Raw genomic sequence first — 14,474 nt, 5'->3', positions numbered from 1 at the left:
GACCATAGACCTGTGTGTGTCCTGGAAGCTCTGTCTTATTACATGATCTATGAAGATCATAGAAAATGCATCTTTTAGACTCCTTTAATCACACCCCCAAGCCAAACAATTATTTCTAACTCCAAGCGGGTGATGTGATTTTACTAATTAATCCTTGTAAGGGCTTTGAGATCTTCTAAAAGGTGACAATGTATGAAGCCTTTAGTGACAGCCTAATTATTATTATTACAAGGCACAAAGCTCAGAGAGCTTGAAAGATCCCCAGGTACCATTCAAAATAGTAAGAGACAAAAAAAAAATTAAAAACCCATGGAAGAATTTTAACATGGAATCATTCAATCACAGGCTCTCAATATTGGCCAGGACTTTAGAAGTGATGTTTCTAGAGCCTGACCTCGCAAGTTTCCCTCACTAATGCTCACACAGAATGCCCCTGCCCAGTGCTCACTGCCCCAGGGTCAAAGAATGATGACCTTTAAGCCAGATACCTGTTTCCTCTGTTCACATTCGAACTCTTTTCCATACTGGAAGGGAAGATGTGAGCAAAGCACTGGACAATAGGTTCTTTATAACAAGATGGGAATGAAATCACTTTCCACACATCTTGTCACACAAGCATAACCCAAGCAATGTTTAGTGAGCTCTTCGCTGCAAGATAAGTGGTGGCTAACCACTGGTGTTCGAGACACTTGGATTATTCATTGAGTCTATAAAAAGACACAAGAAAGCGCAAGGGCCCTGGCCACCATATTGCTCCTGCTTCATGGTTTGTGTTGAACATGTTACAAGTCCCAATGTGTGATGGTGCTGTGCTGGTGAAAGAGTGTGGAGTCTCTTGATAAAATGCTTTGTTCCAATAGCAAAAAAATATCCAGTCCAAATCTTTTAAGTTCTTTCTACTGAGGAACAAGTGGAGGTTGCTTTTCCTACAAGTCTCTGGGCTAGGTAAGCATCTTATCCAGGACAGGTGGGTCTATCCATAACTAAAGCCTTTAAATTCACAAGTCCAGAGAGATAGCTTAGCCCAGTAAAGACACCTGCAGCTAAGCCTAATGACCTGGGTTTTCAATCCCTGGTCCCATGTGGTAGAAGAAGAGAAGCGAATCCCACAAGTTGTCCTCTGACCTCCTCAGATGTCATGACATTCACACACACACACACACACATGCACACTTAAAAATATAGCAACAATATTTAAAAGTTCAAGGCCTCACTGGGTGTCTTCATGAGTGAATCCCAGGAGCCATGGTCACTTTTGAGAGAGAGGGCACATGGATGACTCCAGGAAGATGTTGCATAGACTGTAAACAGCCCCAGCTGTCATTGATGGCTGTCCCATAGCTCACGCTATCATCCTGTGCACACATCTCTCTTGAGTATCTCCAAGCCAGCTGCAGTCTAGCAGGGTCCACAGAGGCCCAGCTTCTCCTGGACACAAACAATCTGAGATGTAAGTGAAAGCAGCCTGCATCCTCTGACTAGAATCATCACAAAATGACTCATGTAATTGCCCTGTGTGCGTACCCTGAATCTTCTTGTTCACCCACCCACACAACTCTGCTGTTATAGATTCCTGCACCCTGCAAGAAAAAAAGGGGGGGCAAGTTCAAATACCTATGCTTTCAAAAAAAAGGCCACCCGTGCCTCTCCTAAAGGTGGAAGGGTCTGTTAGCATCCAGTTCCAAGCACAGGCCAGTCATCCAGAAGCTACTGTTGCATGCCTTTCTCACAGTCTTCCCTTTAAATTTCTGGAGAGGGATTTCTAGGGTCTCCCCCTTGGGAATTAGTTGTAGGAATAATTGGGCCAGTGGAGTGTAGAAGATATATCCAGCGCAACCCGGGCACTACTAGAGAAAGTGACCTAGATCAAGCAGCTGGTGAATCCAGGGCTATTGTGGGGACCCCCTGCCACCTACTGACTTGCAACTGAACCCGCATTCCCAAAAGCATCTTATCCCCTGGCAGGGGGAGGGGCTGAGAGAGAATCAGAGGAAGGTGGGGGAGGCGAAGGGGACAGTGGGCTGCCCCCTTTGGGGAAAGCACCCTCCACCCTCCCTCCTTCATCCCCTCCATCCTCTGCACCCACAGGAAAAAAAAGTAAGGTGAGGATGGAGAGGTAGGGGTGATGGGTTGGGGAGGCCAATGCAGGAACTCCGAGCTGGCTCCTGGGTATCAGCAAGAGAGCTGGCAGCCTGTGAGAGTGGGAGGGAGGGAGGGAGGGAGGGAGGGAGGGAGGGAGGGAGGGAGAGAGAGAGAGAGAGAGAGAGAGAGAGAGAGAGAGAGAGAGAGAGAGAGAGAACAGGAGGGTGAGAGAGAGGAGAGAGAGGCTGGCTGCTAGAGAAGAGGAGGAGAGCAGAGGGAGAGGGGGAGCTAGCTAGCGCTCCAAGCATGAGGACGGGCTGCTCCCGGCTCAGTTAATCTGGCTGTCAGTCGGTGTTAAGGCTGCAGTTTAACTGCTCGGCTCCCCTTCCAAGAGAAACAAGAGAAACCTCACAGAAGGAAGAGAGGAAGGAAAGAAGCAAGCAAGGAACTGCAGGAAGAAAAGAGCCGGCAGAACATCAAGAAGAATCAAAGGGAGGGGAGGGAAGACCAAATCTATGGTTGGACCAGGGCTTCTTTTTCGCCAATGTAAAAAGGAATATGCCGTACATCTTTGCCTTTTTCTGCACCGGTTTTCTAGGTGCGGTTGTGGGTGCCAATTTCCCCAACAATATCCAGATAGGTGAGTGAGAGGGGCAGCTGGGGAGGGACTTCGGGGATCTGGCCAGGATTTTCTTTCTTTCTTTTTTTCTTTTTGTTTTTTGAAAGGGAGATTTCTCAACCCATTCTCAGTCGGAGCTGTTGTGCTTAGCAATCGAAAAACCAGGATGGGAGGAAGACTTGGGTCGCCAGTCTGGGGAAAGGGGTCTCTCCTCATCCGATGCCATGAGGGGCACAGGGGAAGTGTTCTCTCTCTCGTGTGTGTGCGCACACACACACAGGTGCACATACACCGCGCACTCAAAGCATCAAGCATGAGCGCCTGAAATGGAGGAGCCTCTGTTCCAGAGAGGGAAAAATACAATCAGACTGCTCTTGAGACAGGGTTCAGAGTGTTTAAGGAGTTAACTCTGACTAGGTGGATGCTCCCGGTTGATTTATATAAATATGTAAGGTAGGCGTATGTGTGTTGTGATTATATATTAAATGTGCATATGTAGCTTGAGTGATGGGGACAGCAGTGATGTCTGGCTGGGGGAGGGGAAAGAGACCCCCTCTTCGAGAAGGAGTGGTGGTTGCTAGGTTGGTTGTCTTTGCTGAGAAGTTCCAGGCCTTACTCGGTAGCCAGAGCTCTATGGACCCCCTAGCTATCTTCCTTCCCTTCAGCCATGCTGGGCTGTGTTCTCCTTATCCTGGAACTTCCTAGACTGCCTTTTCTCCCACCCTTTCCCCTTCCTCTTGAGTGCTCTGTCCAGACACTGACAGTAGTGCTCCTGCAAGAGCGTGCACACACACACACACACACACACACACACACACACACACTCCTTGCTAGGCTCCTTCCTCACCCCTGACCCCCAGCAGCTATCCTCATTCCTGGGCTCCATCCTCTCAACCCGCAGGTGGGATTCAACATGCGGCATGTCTCTCCGTCCCTCACTTCCCTTCATTCGGCGGCTGTACTTGTATTTATGAAGGAGCAGACAGGTATTGCTGTTCCTGTAACCATGGGGAAAAGCTAGACAAATGAAGCAACCTCAGCTTGGGAACAGGGCTTGGGGTCAGGGTGACCAGCGGCTCAGCTCTTGTTTGTAACCCAGCATCAACTAGGCTGTTGTGTTTTGAGGCATCTTGGCAGGCTGGCTTTCTGTGTCCTCCCCACACCAGGGGTTGGCTTACTAGGGAGAGTTCCATCTCGGTTTGGGTTTGTTTATGAGAATGTTTGTGTTTTCAGGGGGGAGGGGGAACTGGGGATGGGATATATAGCACATGAATGTGTTTCTAATAGCCTCTTGGGGCCTCTCCAGCTTCCTGGCTCCTGGTACTGTTGGGGTAGCTGTGGAGTAACTTGCTTTGTTTCCTGACACCTGTTAAGCTGTATTCTGAAGTGTGTACATGTGCGTGAGCTCCTGCCTTACAGGCAAACTTCCTGCCTGCGGGAGACACTTCCCTTGTGGCCCAGCCTGTAGCTGCTCCCTCCCACCTTCCACCTGCTCACTTCCATTCACTCCAGAGAGAACCAGGACCAGTGTGGGGTGTGGTCACCTGGAAGGAGAGAGTGGAGCATCCCAAGCAAGAGTAATTGTTTTAGCTTTTTGTTTGCTTGTTTGTTTTTGCTTTTTAAAATAGGGGTGTTGTTAAGTGTGTGTGTGTGTGTGTGTGTGTGTGTAAGTCACATGTGCTGGCCTATGGCACCGTTCCTCTCTCTCTCATTACTTATCCTCTATATTTTGCTGCTGGTTGTAATCTTTCATCAAGGGAACTAGGTTTCTGCAGGTATGTGTGTACATCATTCATTGTGATGTTTCTGGGGGCATACCCACACTGGCCCACGCATCCCTGCAGGAATTTCATGTTCAGTCCTTGTCACTGTTGTTCTTTTTAAACATAAGGGAGACACATCAACCCATTGGGCAAATGCTGAAATAATCACCTCCATGAAGTAGTCATCAATTCTACTTACATGATCTCTAACACCAAACATATATCTACGGCACAGGAAGTTACCGGTAGATTACTGGAACTGCGAATTCCTGGCCAATCAGAGATAAACTTCTGTGCACACATTTATTGTAGTCTGGCCCCTAGAAACAGCTGCTTTCAATTTATAGGAATGCATTTCAATTCATTTGCACATCCATCCTATTGTAAAGAAAAGCCCTGTGTCCTTGTGTCTTGGAACAAAAGCCTTGGTGGTTACTATCCCTGTGCTGGTTAATAAAAGATGCTGGCACATCTTGGCACTCTTAAGACCCCCACATCTGCAAGGCACAATGACAACCCCTTATGTAATCAGACGGTCCTAGGTATATGGAAACATGAGCAATGAAAGGCAAAAACTAGAGTGCTCAGAGAAAATAAATAACAAGCCTGGATGGCAATGGGCAAGTTACACAGCATCACAGCACGCAGGTCTGAGTCGCAAAGCAAACAAACAGTTGAGGTAGAAAAGCCTGAAGGGTCCCAGGCCTCATTTCTAATGCTTTGCAATACTTTCTTGTAACTAGAGGTTCTGTGAATGAGAAATGGGTCTGGATAAGAAAAGATATATGCAGGGAGAATGTTCGTGTGTGTGTGTGTGTGTGTATGTGTGTGTGTGTGTGTGTGTGTAAAAATAGAGGCTCATGGACATCTTGTAGAAAAAAGTAAGGAAGATTAAAACTCTACAGTCTTCTGTGTTTTCTGCTCTTTGCTGAGCCAAGGGGCACACAGTCAAATGTTGGGGGCAAAATGATGGGTGTTAGAGTCCCTGGCATAAAAGCTTATCCATGGAGTGTAAGCCTTGGCATCCAGTTGAGTCTGTTTGGATTACTTACCAGTGAGAGCAAGGACCTTAGGTCTGGCTTTGCACAGGAAAGGACTGAGCTCTCTGGGATGGACTGATGAACCAGTGAGATCTGTCCCTATCTCAGACTCACTACACTGTCTTTTCTTTCCTCTCAGGGGGATTATTTCCAAACCAACAATCGCAGGAACATGCGGCTTTTAGGTTTGCTTTGTCACAACTCACGGAGCCCCCCAAGCTGCTTCCCCAGATCGATATTGTGAACATCAGCGACAGCTTTGAGATGACTTACCGATGTAAGTAACGGCTGCTATTTCTGACATGTCTTTCTGCACTAGACCCGTGATGGGAGGGCCCGTGGGTAGGTGTTGTTGTTGCAAAAATGACTCCAATCGTCATTTGTCGTCGTGAGAGAAGGCCCTTCAAGGGAAATTTCCAGAGCCTTTTAAGTGATTTCCAAAGTCTATATTTCAGATCCTGCTGTGCTTCGTGGAATGGGTGTGTTTCTTCACCATCAGCGAGTTTTAAATGCCAGCCTGGTGGGGTCTTAGGTTGACTGCATCTGGCCTACTTCACTGAGGCCTCTAGATTGAGAAAGTTTATAGGCAACTGCAGAGAGGGAGAAGGACTGGTCCTGAGTTGAGGACAATGTGTTCAACCTTCCTCAACCATTTCCTGCCCACCAGTAGGAGAAGTGTTCCTATATCTTGATAAGCACCGGTACATGTGAAGTGTGTCCTCTATCGGCAGAGTAAATAATAATTATTGAAATGGGGTGGCTAGGTGGTTTCCAAAGAGGTGTGAAGTGACTATCTGCTTAAGACAGGCTGTAGGTTAAAGAGAGAAGGAGCTGAGAAGGCTACACAATTTTAGTGATGCTCTTGGAGCATCACTTAAAACAGAACGCCAAGGGGAACCTGCAGCAGAACGTCTGGAGCAGCAGCATTATATATGTGGTGAGCTAATCCCCTTAATAACAGGAACTAAACATGTAGATCTGGGTGGTGGGTTCTATAGCTGTCTCTTTGTGTCAGAGGAAAGGCTAAAAATTAATCAATAGAGACAGTTGTCCCTCTGGGTATTAAGCTCTGGTGGAATTGTATGGCAAGAAAGTGTAAGCATCCAGAATGAGGGAGAATAGCTACAGACCCCAAGCTACCACCATTGGCTTCATGACCTCTGCTGAGCTACGGATGGTTGAAGGCATGGATGTGTCTTTCATCTTTCTTCCATAGTCCCTTATGGGAGGCTCTCAGTGATTGCTGCTGGTGAGACTTTGAAGTGTCCAAATAAGAATTCAGAATTTCTTCTGCCTCTGAGATCATACATGGGATGATGCTGATATGAATTTCAGGAATTACAATTTGCCTGAGGGTTTTGGTTAAATGCATCATGGCCATGGGTGGTGGTGTTTGCTGTCATTCATTAATTGTTGGCTACAGACTATTTGGAACTAGCTGCTTTGGGGGATTATCTATTTTAATCCTTAGAAGAGCTTTGTAGAAAGCTGTTGTCATCCTCTTTGAGACAGATGCATGAGGTTGGGCAGCTATGTAACCTTCACAAGGTCAGTAGAGAAGTTGAGAGTGGTCTTGTAACCACCTTCAACCCTCAAAGCCACATTTCTGCTGACTATAATAAACAGATAGATCCACCTATCCTTAGGACACCTTGTCCACAGTGCCTGAAGTAACAGAGGGTGTTCTGATGAGGCAGCGGCCTGATACAGCATTGAAAGTGATAAACTCCAATTTCCTGCCGCAGCTGTGACCTTGCATGGCAGGGAGTGGTCCAATGGATGAAAAAGTAACTACTCTGCATTCTGGTAAAGCCAGATCTTGTCTTGTGTATTACTTGCAATAGTAGTTGATTGACCGAATACCTGATAAGAAGAGCATGATGTAGGAAGGGTTTATGTTGGCTCACAGTGTGAGGACACAGTCCATCCTGATGGGGAAGACTGGCAGGAGCCTAAGGCTGTTTGCTCACACTTGAGCAGATCAGGAAGCAGAGAAGAGGGGATGATAGGGTTCTACTGGCTTTCTCTTTTTCTCTTTTCGGGTTACTACCCCAGTGCTCCCTGCACTCATAGTGGGTCTTGCCCACTCAGTGAATGCCCCCTGACATTCCCACAGGTATGCACCACTAATGCCCTAAGTAGTATTTAAACCAGTCAAAATCAACAGTCACACTTACTACATGGAAGAAAAAGGGCTAACATTGAATCTCTGGGTTGTAGGTCTGTGAAAACATCACAGCAAGAAACTGAGAACAATGCAGGACAAGTCTTTAGCTATTGTATGACCTCTGTTCCTTTTCCTGTGGCTTGGAGTAGATCTATGAGGGGAAGGATTGAGTGAGACATCAGTGTATCTAGATCACCCAAACCTCTTATATGCATAAGCAAGTATGACAATGCCTTTTGGGTGTGAAGAGATGGTTCAGCAGGTAAAAGCATGAATGACTGTAGTAGAAGACCCAAATTCAATTCCTGAAACAAATGTCTAGTGGCTCACAACAACTATAATGCCAGCTGTAAGGGATCTGACACCTTCTTCTAGCCTCCTCTGGTACTTGAACATACATGTGCATATATATGTATATATACATATATGTATATATATGTATATATATGCATACATATATATGCATTTATATATATGCTTTGGTCAAACTTTCAAAGGGGCTCATTGCCCAACAAGGGTAAGAAAATCAATGAGAATAAATAGCTGGTACATGTACTCTCAACTCACAGGGCTGAGAACTGTCTGTATCAGAACCTGGTGGAAAGATATGCTAACTGCTTCCCTCCTGTCAAAATGCTGAGTGCCAAGACAAGATAATAAGGACACAATGAGGAAGAAATGTCCAAAGGCAAGAGGTTGTATTTCTGGTCTGTTATCTTCACAACCTAAGACCTGATCTTGTAGACAGCTGCTGCCTGTTTATCAGGGAGGCAGAAGCAAGGCACAGGCAAGGTTGCCCATTATGGGCAGCGGATCTGAGGTTTTGAATGTGATGCCTGCTGTATACTAGCACACAGGTTGTTACTTATTTCTGCCTTGTGAATCTGGCTGTTCTTTCAATGTTTCTTCAAGCTGTGAGGCAAGGTGGGCATTGGAAACAGGGAGGATAATACTGTTGACTCTCAATTGGATTGTACACACCCCAAAGGGAACATGAGGAAGCTCCCCAAGATTCAATAAAGTCATTTATTATTCGACCTTTAGTTTCTGCCCTCTAGTCCCAAGATCAGAGGGAATGGGGGAGACTTGGGGGAACAGCAGCACTGTGAGTCCTCTCTGCTACCTTCACAGGAAGCTGTGGAACCCTTTGTGACTATGTCTGTGTGTCCCATCAGTGTGGGAATCTGTACATCTCTCCAGTTTGAACTGAGTAAAACTATCAAAGAGAGAAAGTTGTTCTGGACAGAATGGGTTAACCCATCAGACATGGAAAACAAAGTTCAATATGTCATTCAGATGTAGCTTTGTATGTTTTTCTGAAATATGAAGCAGCAGTTACCTCAAATTAATGCTCACCTCAGTTTTTGACTTCCAAAAATGGGCAAGTGTTTATCATTTCAATATGATCATTCAATTTGGGTTTTGATGTATTTTGCTATTCATTATCCCTCCACCAGAGGGTAGAGAAAGGAAAGGAGAGGACATGTTTTAACTGTTTCTGCTACAAGTTTCAGCAACAGGCAATCTAAGAGGAGGGTGATAAATACAGGGCAAGGGATAGAGGGGAGAGAGACAGAAGCATCCTGACTACTGCTGGCTAAAGTGAGAGTCTAGTATCTTTGCATGGACATTCCTCACCTGCCGTGACTTAGGAGGTGTTGATAATTGATCAATCCAGATGTCTCAGAGTCTCTTTTCAAGTCTACTAAGACAGAGTAGGGGTGGCTAACGATAAGGCAGGTGTTTACTGGCTGGCTATCCACCTGCCTTCATGCTTTTATAGAGTAAGAGTAGATTAAGGTAATAAGTGCCATGCTAAGGTGAGGCTCCAGTTATGTAGCAACCAGAGGGCCACTGTACAAGTTCATCTCACCTCTTCATTCATTCCTCCATTCATTATTCCATTCACTTTTTTATCACACATATGTGCATACACGTGCACAAGCATGCATGTATGCACATGTACACACACACACACAATTCCTGATTCATGTAGGAATGCAGCCTTGTGCCAGATGCTGGGACTGTAAGTACCCAAAACTGAAACACAAAAGCAAAGACCCAGCTTTGTGCAGCATGTGGTTTAAGCAAGAGGTTCCTGGACTTCAGCACACATAGCATACACCCAGAGGCTAGTTTAAAGCAAGGCTCGGCAGTGGCTTCTCTTCTCCCAGAATCAGAATATTCAGGAGCAGACCCAGAAGACTCTATACTGCTTAGTATGAGCATCACAGCTTAAGCAATGCTTTTATCTAAAAAGTCTTCCATTTCTTCAGTAAGCATTTCTGAGCCCTTAACCAAACCCAAGCATAACGTTAAGTACCAGAAACGCAGACAAAGCTAAGACACGTTCTCTGCCCTGGAGGACTTTATCCCTAGTGAGGCACACTGTCCTGTAAGAGAAAATTAAAATGTAATGTTGTACGTGCCTTTGCAGAGATTTCTAAGGAATGTTAGAGGCACAGGGAGGCCCAGGGTTGGCCTCTCTCAGAGAGTGTGGTATAGAAGGAGGGAGGGCAGCAAGAGCAGAGGGTGGAATTTTCTGGGCAGAGAAAATAGCAGGTGTAGAGGGGACATATTACTGAACTTCCCCTCTTGGACCTCTAGTAGCTTCCAGGTGGGCTTTTCAACTTGACATAGATCACATGCTGTGAAAGAGGTCACCAAGTGACCACCCAAGGGCAATTTCCAGAACAGAATCTGCCATGGGAGAGGATAAAATTTCATATTAAAAATTGTATTTCCCATCCTTTTAAAAATGTAAAAGACAGAGCTAGAGGTCTGCACAAGATTGGATCCTTCAACCTCCTGTCATGGACGAGGGACCTTGGCCCTCCCTGAAGATTTATGGCCAGCTACTGGCTGGTGGGGAAGGACAAGGTGTTTGCTTCAGGGGCATAGCCACTGGCAAGGTGCCCAGGATCCTGTATACAGCCCCTACCAAACTCTTTGAAGAAGCATCAAAACTAAAAACAAAAACAAAAGAGCAGACAAGGGGCCTCACTGGGAAGTGGACGGGGATCAGCGTGAGTGAAGAAGATATGAGAGGGGGTAAAGGGTGACCATGATCAATACACTACCTACATGTGTGAGAATGTCAGGTGAGACCATGATGATACGTAATGAATATGCCTAATAAAAATAAAAAATATTATGGAGAGATAAAGCAATGTTAAACCCCAAGTCTATGTAGCCTTGATGTCTAGGGAAAAAAATGGGCAGTCATCACCCCAATGTGTCCCTTCTCGACCAGTCCAATTCTCTTTCACTCCTCATTACCTCCAGGAAGCATCGCCTTTGCAAGCTGCATGGACTCCTTAAGCAGCACTGCCTGAGTGTGGCACCTATCCACTGCTAGAATGTGATTTGCTCTCTGGACAATGCACACAGTGGTACCAAATCCACATGAAAAGACCCCTAAATATCAAGGAGTGTAGTTGCCAATAGGCAGGGCTCACCCACACAGCTACAAATGACAGTAGCCTATTATAGCCAGGTGAAGGGCAACATCTCTGCCATGGTGGGACTCCTACTGTAGGCCCAATTGGGATTCTCAAGAGTGTTCTAACAAGGTTTTGGTTATTGGCAATAGGCAAAGGCCTCTTAGATGTGGTATAAGCTTTACAGGTCACTTCAGAACTTCGAATTCACAGTCCACAGATTTATGTTGTTCACCCTTCAGAATGCTTTTCAAAAGGTAGACAAAAATCCCGCCGTTTTACCTTCTTTGGAAAAAAAAAATGAAGACACTAAGCAATGCTGGAAACACTTTCCCACCCAGCATCTACTGTCTAGAACTGAGAATTACTTTTCTTTAAAAAAAAATAAAACATAAGCTTTCAGGTTTAGCTAAGCTCTCTCTATGCCTTGTCATTCATGTGGCTGCTGTAATCAGATGATTTTGCTTGACCTCATCTGTGCACAGGCCATTGCTCACATTATCCTCTTTAATGTCCAGCATCGTGCTATTTTATTCTAATGTCTATCATTCACCCTGCAAGAAATAGTAAAGGACACAAATGATATGTAACACTGGCCCGTTGTTCCACAAAAGAAATCAGCCTTACTACAGAAATGAAGAGAACGTGGCAAGCGATGGAGTGAGCAGAAGCTACTTCCGAAGCTTGCTCTGTCGCTGATGCATCCTAGATGTTGTCATAGGTACAGTGATCCCATTTTATATATGCTGCCACTGAAAGTAACAGAGATTGTTTACAAATTATGCCAAAAGAGTCTAAATTAGTCTCTGAGGACTCCACGTGCTGCTGTGGGATCTGATTTGGGAGATACTGTGGCTGTGGACAGAAAGACTTCAGAAGAAGGAAGGCACACATGGGCATGTGGAAATGTTAGTCATGAGGAGGTAGGGAGATGTTTAGAGAGGATAAATTCCTAGTATCAGTATCCTCCCTCCAGCCTAACCATACTATGTGTGCCCGTTTCTGAGCTGCAGAGAGGAATGTTTGTATTCTGTACTTTGTGATGTGACTTTTCATGGAGCAACATGAAGTACCCCAATGATAGACCAGTGCAATGATCCTACCCAAGTCTAGCTTACAGAAGCACTGAGTGTAATGGTGTTACTTAAAGGGTGATGGGTGACTCAAGGCAGCTGCATCACCAAAAGGCCCATCCCACCAAGGAAACTGCCTCCCAAGAGCTCCAGCTAGGATTTGTAAGGAGATTGACCTGACCGATAATAGAGTCTCCTTTTCCCCGCAACTGCTTGCTGCTTTGATGGCCTTGGAAAGCAGCCTGCAGAATTGTATTGGGATCAGGAGTTTCCTGAGCCTTTGCAGCCTCCTTTTATTTCCTGTCTTATGCACATCTCTTCTCCATCCAGAAGGGACTGTCTCAATTCAGTGGAAATGGGTACACTGCTCACCCCACACACCCACACCCATCCCCCTGGCTGATGGCAGATGCCTTCAGTTCTCTGGTTGATATGACAACCTGCTTGGGCTCCTGCATCTTCATCCGTGTTCTCACCATAAGAAGCACAGGTGTTGACACTGGTGTGTGACTGACTCTCAGTTCTCTTTCTGAACAAAGGCTTATTGATAAACACCCGCCCCTGTGGGTAACGACCTCTGTTGGGATGAGAGAGATGGCTGCTGTCTTCTTGGAGCCTCAGGGTAAAGTAGTTACAAGAGCTGTTTTGGGAAACTGGTAACATTCATAGATGTATTCAGTCACTCGAAGCATCCGTCACTGCCTCCCCTGCAGTGGGGCTCCCATCATGCCCCTTCCACACCATGCAGACAGATGCTGCTATTCACACTCTTTCCAACATGATCTCAGACTCCCTCTCACTTCAGCATTCTAAGCAGCTACGGTGAATTGGTCAGAGTCGACTCAAGAGATGAAATCCATTCGCCATTACAGGCCACTGCAATAGGAACTGAGGAAAAGAAAATGTACCAAGCATTGATTCTCCCCTCAAGGTGCTCAGGGTCTTGAAAAATAAATAGGCTTGCACAAAGAGATGATGGAGTCTACATCCTTCCTTTCTTCCCTCTCCCCGCCTTCCTCTCCTGTCTTTCTTCCCTCCCCCACTCTCTTTTCTCCTTTCTTCTCTTTTTTTCTTTCTTATAAATGCTCAGAAGAAAGAACTTCTGAACTCCCCAATTGTTGCAAGTAAACTTCCAGCTGGAACCATCGAGATTTCATCAAACAAGAAAACTTAGGAAGAAAGCAGAAAGGCAGGTTGGCTGAAGGCAGCTGTAGATGTATCATGTGTGGTGCAATGGAAGGGGATTGTATTCTCTGAGTTCAAATGTGAAGACCTGGATCCAAGCAGCAGGCCGTCTTCTTATTCAGATAGTCATGAAGGCATATAAGCATCCTCCCAGCATCCTTCATTGTGTGTATGTATGTGTGTGTGTATGCATACAAGTGCATATGTCTATGCAGAGATCCATGTATGTGTATGTTGTGCATGCACATGGAGGTCAAAGGTCAATCTCTGGTATTGTTTCTCAGGAGCCATCCACTCTGTTTTGTTTGTTGGTTGGTTTGTTTGTTTGTTTCCTGAAGTAAGTCTCTTGGTGAGATCTGGGGCTCATGGATTTTGCTAGGCTAGGCTGACTAGCTAGAGACCCGCAGGGTTCTGCCTGTCTCTATCGCTCCAATTATGAGTTTGAAAATGTGCACCATCATTTGTGACTTTACATGGAAACTGAGGGCTGAGCTCAGTTTTCATGCTTGTATGGCAAGTGCTGCTTAATCATCTGAGCATCTCCCCGATCCCTAGGGTGGGATTTTTATACTGAGTATGAGCATCTCCCTGATCCCTAGGGTAGGATTTTTATACTGAGTATGAGCATCACCCTGATCCCTAGGGTAGGATTTTTATACTGAGTGTGAGCATCTCCCCGATCCCTAGGGTGGGAGTTTTATATGGAGTGCATATGGAAAACTTCAGTGATAGAAATGCCTGTAGGTCGGAAGGGTTCTTAAACTAAATAATACCACAAAAAAGTATCCTGTCGTCCCAATGTAAAATAGCCACATGCTATATGTAAATGCAGATCTGTTCATTCAGGATCCAGGAGTATTTCAGGACAGCTTTGTGCTCATGGTGCATCCCAGCTAGAAACAACTGCAGATGAGTGACATGAGAGGATTGCTGAAGACAATGTGCTAAAGGACCAGGCAGGGAAAGCATGTAGCATGTAACCTAGGAGCCAGCTCTAGGCAGGCACAGAGCTAGGGGTGTGAGCTGAGGACAGGAGCTTGGGAAGCTGTACTTGGGATGCTGTACTTGGGATGCTGTACTTGGGAAGCTGTACTTGGGATGCTGT

At 45.7% G+C, this 14,474-nt stretch overlaps 1 protein-coding gene across 7 annotated transcripts in view; it reads left to right on the top strand.

Annotated features, from left to right (window-relative positions):
* The first annotated feature begins 2,228 nt into the window (after positions 1–2,228).
* Positions 2,229–14,474, top strand: part of Gria1 (glutamate ionotropic receptor AMPA type subunit 1) — a 315,108-nt gene continuing 302,862 nt past the window's right edge. For 2 of the 7 annotated variants that reach the window (XM_028782513.1, XM_028782514.1), the window contains exons 1-2: positions 2,229–2,722; positions 5,644–5,781. In XM_028782513.1, the coding sequence (XP_028638346.1) occupies positions 2,641–2,722; positions 5,644–5,781 (220 nt within the window). In that variant the 5' untranslated portion in view covers positions 2,229–2,640. Of the gene's footprint in view, positions 2,723–3,573; positions 3,688–4,045; positions 4,092–5,643; positions 5,782–14,474 lie in introns of those variants that run through there. The other 5 variants (XM_028782517.1, XM_028782516.1, XM_028782518.1 and 2 more) reach the window with 3 other exon arrangements.

Source organism: Grammomys surdaster, unplaced genomic scaffold (genome assembly GCF_004785775.1).
Source record: "Grammomys surdaster isolate TR1022 unplaced genomic scaffold, NIH_TR_1.0 797, whole genome shotgun sequence".
Taxonomy (NCBI): Eukaryota; Metazoa; Chordata; class Mammalia; order Rodentia; family Muridae; genus Grammomys; species Grammomys surdaster.
Note: the sequence above shows the minus strand (reverse complement) of the source record. Positions and strands in the feature narration are given on the sequence as shown.